Here is an 8,581-nt window from a genome sequence, read left to right on the forward strand (position 1 = left end):
CACATACACAACCAATTTCACAGCGGCCACTTATAACTTTATTGGTTGGAAGCACATCCCATTTTGGTGGATCTTCAATCCATTGGATCAGCATGAACCTCATTTTCTAAATAGGATTAAAAAAAAAATGTAATTCTTCAGCATCAATATTCTGTCAGTCAGATACTTCAGGTGTCGGCAAAACAAAGAGCTTTTATTATAACTGTATATGGTTTCTTTTTTAATTAACAAAGACATGAATTTTTATAAGTGTATTAATCTTGGATAAGAACCGGACCAAGCTTTGCACCAGTTAAATAGCGTGCTTGTGCGTGCCTCTATCTATGAGTCTCATACGTTAGGACAGCCTGTTGCTTTCTCAGCAGAGATATGTATGCTCAAGGGCAAATAACACAAGTTGTTTCTTCTCATTTACATTCAAGCAATAAGCCCCATGAAAACATACAGTGTATTTAGAACAGTTCAGATTCCCTCCAAAATAATGTTCAAAACTGTTACTAAGCAACCAGCTTACCTATGACGAGCCGGAGGCCTAACCGACAGCCACTGGCGATAGCCAATTGCTATTAATTGCAAAAAATAACATTTAAGAAATGACTATACAGTTTCTACTTATGGTTTAAACAGTTGACGAAGGTAAATCGTTAAACACTATCGTGAAATATGTAATTCTTTTATAACGAAAAGCAGATAAGACTAACCATATAAAAGTTACCGTCGAAATAGTTAAGCATTAAGCGACAAATACATTTTACACACTTAAATATTTCTCTATTGTGTCAAATATTGACATAAAGTAAGTAGTAAATATGTTACAATTTTCTGTCACTGCTCGTCTTGCAGAATGCTGTGTATCGTCTACTCTTCCGCTCCGACCGTTACATAGGGCTGGGAATCGATTCCAAAAAGAATCGATTCCTCGATTCCGAGGCGTTGGGAATCGAGAGTCGATTCCAAAGGTTGGAATCGATTTCATTAAGGGGAATCGACTCCTCTTTTTTAACACAAACCGCGGCCACGTAGCCGATTTCATTTGTCAACACAATCACATCACCTGTAAAGAAATAAAGTTCAGACTAAATAAATGGATCCAGTCGTGACACAGAGTATGGTTTAGGGTAGGATGATTATTTAAGCATTGTGTAGGCAATCACGCGCAATGACTGACCCAACCGAATCTTTAGAATCGGTACAGAGTACACTTAGATATTCTTAAAATTAGATTAACAAAGTTTTTTTTAGTATACTAAGTAGCCTTTAAAATTAGTGCGTGAAAATAGAGCACTGTAAGTACATTATGGAAGTGTACTTTTACTAGTGTGCTTGCTGTCGGCCCGGCTGCGCTCGTCCGGTTGTCACCTGCTGACTGGTGCCGCTAACTTTTAGCGTAACTTTGCCTAACAAGAAAACTTTACCAGACCCAGCTAACTTTTGAAGGAGCAACTCCAGTCAATACAACTGGATAAGCTGCCTGAAACGGAGAGATGTCCGAATCAACAAACACCAACGTGATTAAATCGGATTATTACGTTGTCAGAGGATATTGCCTTCAATAGAGCAGCACGGGTAAGTCAAAATTTGCTAACAGCTGGCTAGCAATGTTAACTGATTATAAAGCTGTCAGTTGCCTTACTTTGAGTTATTATTTTGCTATCTTCCTTACCAGTTTTTGGATATTTGCGTTTTAACGCGAGTTCAACCATCATTTGGCCGCGGGATTGTGTCATGGTTGGCTTGTTGTTTCTGTGTGTTACGATCGGGGCAAACCGCATACAATCCCCTTCGTGACAAAGCTACCAAGGCAGACCGCAGTATCTGCGGTGTCAAAAACGGGGAAACAAAGCCAGAACCAATTGGTATTGGCTTGGGTTTTGTAGTTACTGCAATTTTGACACTCTCGTTTCTCTAAAACTGGACAAAATTGAACCAGCAAACTTTGTCACAAAACTTTTTGTAACCATTGTAACTTTTTGGTGCAATTGCTTGACAAAAACTGTCTGCAACAGATACATTGACCACCTTCAGAAGGTTTTGCCAGCTGTAGTGCAACGGATGCGCTACTGCAATGTAACAAATTGATTGTAATTTTGTACATTTATTGTAAACTTGCTATTATTTATTAACCCTTAGACTAACAATAATCTGCTGTCTCTTATTTCTAAGCATCACAAAGAATGATAAAACATAAACGTCGGCCAACATTGTGTATAAAATGATTTTAAAAATTTAACAGAGATGTCTAGAGGGTATTTAATAGGACTTCACCCACTTAAGATTTTTCTAGTTACTAGTAGTCATCCATTTAAGTCACTATTCAAATAATCACACGTTTATATCAAATTTCAAGCTTTGTGTAGATATATTTCTCATGAATGTGAGGCATCCCAATTTTAAGTTATTTAATTATCAGGAAAAAAATTTAGTGATCACTGGGGCACCTCCCTGTCATGCATGTACATTAATAATTTTCTGCATAAACACTTGAATATGAATAGTAATAAAGCACATTTCTTTATTTAAAATATAAATAAAAATGTATTTGTGATAAATATTTGCCTAATATGTGAGAAAATTGACATTTTGCATAAAGATAAATGTGCTTTGATGTATTTGTTGGATAACGTGGTTAAAGCGCCACTTAGCGGTCAAAAGCTGCAAATGCACTTTGCCCACGCGGCGGCGGCGGTAGAAACACCGTTTTGGATGGCCACCTACTGTAGCTAAACGTTATAACTTGTCAAAAGTCGTTAGTGCATTAAGTAAATAATACACATAATAAACATGTGCGTGAGTTTGAGATGAATTTACAGGTTTAAATATAAATACTAGGTTTACATATGACTCAGAAAAGCCCTGACATTTGGTTCTATTTATTTAATTAATCATAATGCAATCGTATTATTTAACATGCTATTATTATGTTTGAGATATCAACCACTGGTCGATGACCATAATGTTTGTATAAACTGTAGGTAACAACTGGTAAAATGAACTGGCCTAATATGTGATAAAATTGACATTTGACTGGTAAAATGAACACCTAGGTCCTTTCTTCTTTCTCTACTAATGTCTCCAATGCTAAAACCTCCTACTATCACACTAAAATTAACAACTCAAATGACTCCCGGACACTTTTCAAAATCTTCTCTTCTCTTCTTTGCCCTCCTCCCCTCCCTCCCACATCAGTTCTTACAGCTGATGACTGTGCCACTTTCTTCACACATAAAATAACAACCATCAGCAGCCAATTCTCCACACCACACACTGACAAGAACATCTTAATTGAAAACACACAAATTCTCCCCTCCTTCTCCATGCTATCTGAGGCAGATGTTTCCAAACTCATTCTTTCCAATCACCCCACTACCTGTCCGCTAGACCCTATTCCCACTCATCTTCTTCAGGCCATCTCCTCCTCAATTCTACCTGCACTCACTCACATTATCAATTCCTCCCTTCACACTGGAACATTTCCCACAGCTTTTAAGCAGGCTAGGATTACCCCACTGCTTAAGAAACCCACTCTGAATCCAGCACTTTTAGAAAACTACAGACCAGTATCCCTTCTTCCTTTCATTGCTAAGACACTTGAGAGAGTTGTATTCAACCAACTGTCTACTTATCTCACACAGAACAACCTTCTTGACAACCACCAGTCTGGTTTCAAGAGTGGCCACTCAACTGAGACTGCCCTGCTCTCGGTCACTGAAGCCCTGAGACTGGCACGAGCATCTTCAAAATCATCAGTACTCATCTTGCTGGATCTGTCTGCTGCCTTTGATACAGTGAACCACCAGATCCTCCTGTCTACACTCATGTCGAAGGGCATCACGGGAACTGCGCTCCAGTGGTTCGAGTCTTACCTCTCAGGTAGGTCCTTCAGGGTATCTTGGAGAGGTGAGGTGTCCAAGTCACATCATCTTGCTACTGGGGTACCTCAGGGCTCTGTGCTTGGACCACTTCTCTTCTCCATCTACATGTCATCACTAGGATCGGTCATTCAGGATCATGGTTTCTCCTATCACTGTTATGCTGATGACACACAACTCTACCTCTCATTCCAACCAGATGATCCGACGGTTGCTGGTCGCATCACAGCCTGCCTGACAGCCATTTCTGCCTGGATGAAGGATCACCACCTCCAACTCAACCTTGCAAAAACGGAACTGCTTGTGATCGGTGCCAACCCAACACTTCATCACAACCTTTCAGTTCAACTTGGGTCTTCAACCATCACTCCTTCCAGGACAGCCAGAAACCTTGGAGTGGTGATGGATGATTGTCTAACCTTCACAGATCATGTTGCAGCAACGACCCGGTCCTGCAGATTTGCCTTGTACAACATCAGGAAGATTAGACCCTTCCTATCGGAACATTCCACACAAATTCTTGTCCAAGCTCTTGTTCTATCCAGACTGGACTACTGTAATGCTCTCTTGGCTGGCCTTCCAGCATGCACTATCAAGCCTCTGCAACTGATCCAGAATGCTGCAGCAAGACTGGTCTTCAACGAACCGAAGAGAGCGCACGTCACTCCTCTCTTCGTCAGTCTGCATTGGCTGCCAGTAGCTGCTCGCATCCAATTCAAGGCTCTGATGTTTGCCTACAGAACGACCGCTGGCTCTGCACCGTTATACCTTAACTCACTACTTCAGACTTACGCACCCTCCAGAAACTTGCATTCTGCAAGTGAACGGCGCCTTGTGGTGCCATCACATAGGGGCACAAAATCACTATCACGGACCTTCTCCGGGACTGTTCCTGGCTGGTGGAATGACCTACCACGCTCTATCCGAGCAGCTGAGTCTCTAGCCATTTTCAAAAAAATGCTAAAGACGTATCTTTTTCGTCAGCACTTGACCCAATAGTAGTAGCACTTACCTTGACTAATATTCTTCTATCTATTTGTGTATTTATTTATAAAAAAAAAAAAAAAATTCGCTATGAGCACTTTACTGACATAACTGTGACTTCACTCAGCACTTACATACTGTTGTTCTCATGTTGATTTGATTGATTCCACTACTCTCATTTGTAAGTCGCTTTGGATAAAAGCGTCTGCTAAATGACTAAATGTAAAATGTAAATGTATTATCAATCATTATCATGTATGTAGAATTGAGATTAGTTGAACATGTTTTAATCAGGTGTATTTTAGGGGTTCAAGCGCTGAAGCTGCAGTATCATTATTGTGTTTGTGCTGTTTATCAATGATTGTTTTTCTGACATAAACATGTCTGTACATCATTGAGGAAATAATAAAAACTTCTTCTGGACTGTTGGTGTTGTTCACTCAAAACTCATGAAAACCCTGATACATTAAAGCTCTGTGAAGATATGAAATGATCAACACACTCATTTATCTGCTGATCAAACCCAATGAATCCTGATACACTGATGATATCATGAGGAAACAGGCCGATATACTCAGATCCAGCCATAGGGGGCGCTACAGCTGAAACACACTCTCAGATCTGCAGCTTAAACATTCATATTCATCAAATGATAACACGTATTCAACAAACATGACCGTCAGCAGCCAATAAGATCAAATCACAATGTCTGACTGTTATGAAAATTAAGATATTTGAGTCAAAATGAGGCTGTGTATCAAATGTTTAATAATAATAATAAGCAACATATTGTAATATTAATGTTCTCAATCGATCCCTTTTCCTCATTTCTTCAGTATGTTTACGTCACTTTAAGATGATGTGTTTCCTCACTATTTAATCCTGTAAGTTTTAATAACACTCACTTTTAGGGTTAGGGTTAGGGTTGTATGATTTATAAGCCTTTTGAAAAGTGGGCACATGGGTAATGTCCTCATAAGTCACCTCTTTTTGTAATACCTGTGTCATTATACACATTTGTGTCCTGATATGTCACAAAAACACACACACACACACACACTCACACACATATGAGAACAGAAAGAACATTTAAATAGGTAAAATTAAGAGAATAAGAAGTAAAATTAAAGTCATATTGGTATATATCTGGAACACAAGACAGATTTGAGATTTGTGCAATATGTATTGTATCTACAGCAGCAAATATATATATTTATATACATGTACACAATATAAACGAAAATGAAACAGAATATCACGAGCGCGCCGGCGCGTTTCCCTCGTTTGCGTTGTTTGGAGCGCTTGTATACGAACGCAGCTCCTCCAACTAGAATGTCCAGTAAAACGTCTGAATGTTTAAAAGTTAATGGTGTGTAATTTCTGATGTCTAGAAGTTCGTCCCTAGTAAAGCTGATCAGAAAAAAGTTACTCAAAACAGGACAAACAAACAAAAATAACTTAAGTACCAAGACACTGCAAACCGAGGCGGCCATCTTGCTTATACGAGACATAACAAGGCATTTATAACGATGGTGTTTAATGACGGTGTTTAATGATGGCGTTTAATGATGGTGTTTAATGATGGCGTTTAATGATGACGTTTAATGACGGTGTATAATGATGGTGTTTAATGATGGCATTTAATGATGACATTTAATGACGGTGTATAATGATGGTGTTTAATGATGGCGTTTAATGACGGTGTATAATGACGGTGTTTAATGATGGTGTATAATGACGGCGTTTAATGATGGTGTATAATGATGGTGTTTAATGATGGCGTTTAATGACGGTGTATAATGACGGTGTTTAATGATGGTGTATAATGACGGCGTTTAATGATGGTGTATAATGATGGTGTTTAATGATGGCGTTTAATGACGGTGTTTAATGACGACGTTTAATGACGGTGTTTAATGACGACGTTTAATGATGCCGTTTAATGACGAAACTACCACGCTTATCAAAGATTTTAGAGAAGGTGGTTTATTCACAGCTAATGTCATTTTTAAGTCCTGGATAATTAATAGTCTCACTCTTAAGAGTTGTTAATGACCTTCATATAATCAGAGGTAACGCTGCAGCTCTGATTCTACTGGACTTGAGCGCAGCGTTTGACACAATAGACCATGTGATTCTTATAAAGCGGTTCTCTCGGCGTTTAATGACGGTGTTTAATGACGACGTTTAATGATGACGTTTAATGACGGCGTTTAATGACGACGTTTAATGACGACGTTTAATGATGACGTTTAATGACGGTGTTTAATGACAGTGTTTAATGATGGCGTTTAATGACGGCGTTTAATGACGGTGTTTAATGATGGTGTATAATGATGGCGTTTAATGATGGCGTTTAATGACGGCGTTTAATGACGGTGTTTAATGATGACGTTTAATGATGGCGTTTAATGATGGCGTTTAATGACGGTGTTTAATGATGACGTTTAATGATGGTGTTTAATGACGCCATTTAATGACGGTGTTTAATGACGACGTTTAATGATGACGTTTAATGACGGTGTTTAATGACGGTGTATAATGATGGTGTTTAATGACGGTGTTTAATGACGGTGTTTAATGATGGTGTTTAATGACGGTGTTTAATGATGGTGTTTAATGATGGTGTTTAATGACGGCGTTTAATGACGGCGTTTAATGACGGTGTTTAATGATGGCGTTTAATGACGGTGTTTAATGACTGTGTATAATGATGGTGTTTAATGACGATGTTTAATGACGGTGTTTAATGACGGTGTTTAATGATGGTGTTTAATGACAACGTTTAATCATGGTGTTTAATGACGTGTTTAATGACGGGGTGTTTAATGACGGCGTTTAATGACGGCGTTTAATGACGGTGTTTAATGATGGCGTTTAATGACGACGTTTAATGACGGTGTTTAATGATGGCGTTTAATGATGGCGTTTAATGACGGTGTTTAATGACGGGGTGTTTAATGACGGCGTTTAATGACGGCGTTTAATGACGGTGTTTAATGACGGGGCGTTTAATGACGGGGCGTTTAATGATGGGGTGTTTAATGACGGGGTGTTTAATGACGGGGCGTTTAATGATGGGGTGTTTAATGACGGGGTGTTTAATGACGGCGTTTAATGACGACGTTTAATGATGACGTTTAATGATGCCGTTTAATGACGAAACTACCACGCTTATCAAAGATTTTAGAGAAGGTGGTTTATTCACAGCTAATGTCATTTTTAAGTCCTGGATAATTAAGAGTCTCACTCTTAAGAGTTGTTAATGACCTTCGTATAATCAGAGGTAACGCTGCAGCTCTGATTCTACTGGACTTGAGTGCAGCGTTTGACACAATAGACCATGTGATTCTTATAAAGCGGTTCTCTCATTTGATTGGATGTGGTTGGACGGTTTTAGAGTGGTTCAAGTCTGTCGAATAGATCATTCTCTGTACAGGATGGTAAGTGTGTTTCAACAACAGCGCCTGTCTCTTGTGGGGTTCCTCAGGGCTCTGTTGTGGCTCAGTTTTTAACAAATACGGCATGTCTAATGTTAGCATCACCTGACTCTCTCATAGTTTCTGTGTTAGCTGCACCTGATGTGTGTCTGAATGAACGGATATTGAATATAATCACACTCTGGTGAATGGGAATGAATGGTGAAGTGTGTGTCAGTGAAGAGAGGACTCTTCTGCTCTTCTTGACTCTTCTGCTCTGGTTCAGATCAGACCGGCTCGTTCACCACC

The 8,581-nt window shown here is 39.2% G+C and overlaps 1 protein-coding gene and 1 pseudogene across 1 annotated transcript; one reads left to right on the top strand and one right to left on the bottom strand.

Moving 5' to 3' along the window:
* The window catches only part of LOC137007702 (uncharacterized), a 1,237,067-nt pseudogene that overhangs the window by 841,478 nt on the left and 387,008 nt on the right, over window positions 1-8,581 (bottom strand).
* LOC137007593 (uncharacterized) lies at window positions 3,768-4,853 on the top strand (the record flags this gene model as incomplete). Its single annotated transcript, XM_067369155.1, has 2 exons — window positions 3,768-3,897; window positions 4,069-4,853. Coding segments are annotated over 2 exons (915 nt in total), but the record flags the coding sequence as incomplete, so codon positions are not given.

This window comes from Chanodichthys erythropterus, chromosome 3, assembly GCF_024489055.1.
Source record: "Chanodichthys erythropterus isolate Z2021 chromosome 3, ASM2448905v1, whole genome shotgun sequence".
Taxonomy (NCBI): Eukaryota; Metazoa; Chordata; class Actinopteri; order Cypriniformes; family Xenocyprididae; genus Chanodichthys; species Chanodichthys erythropterus.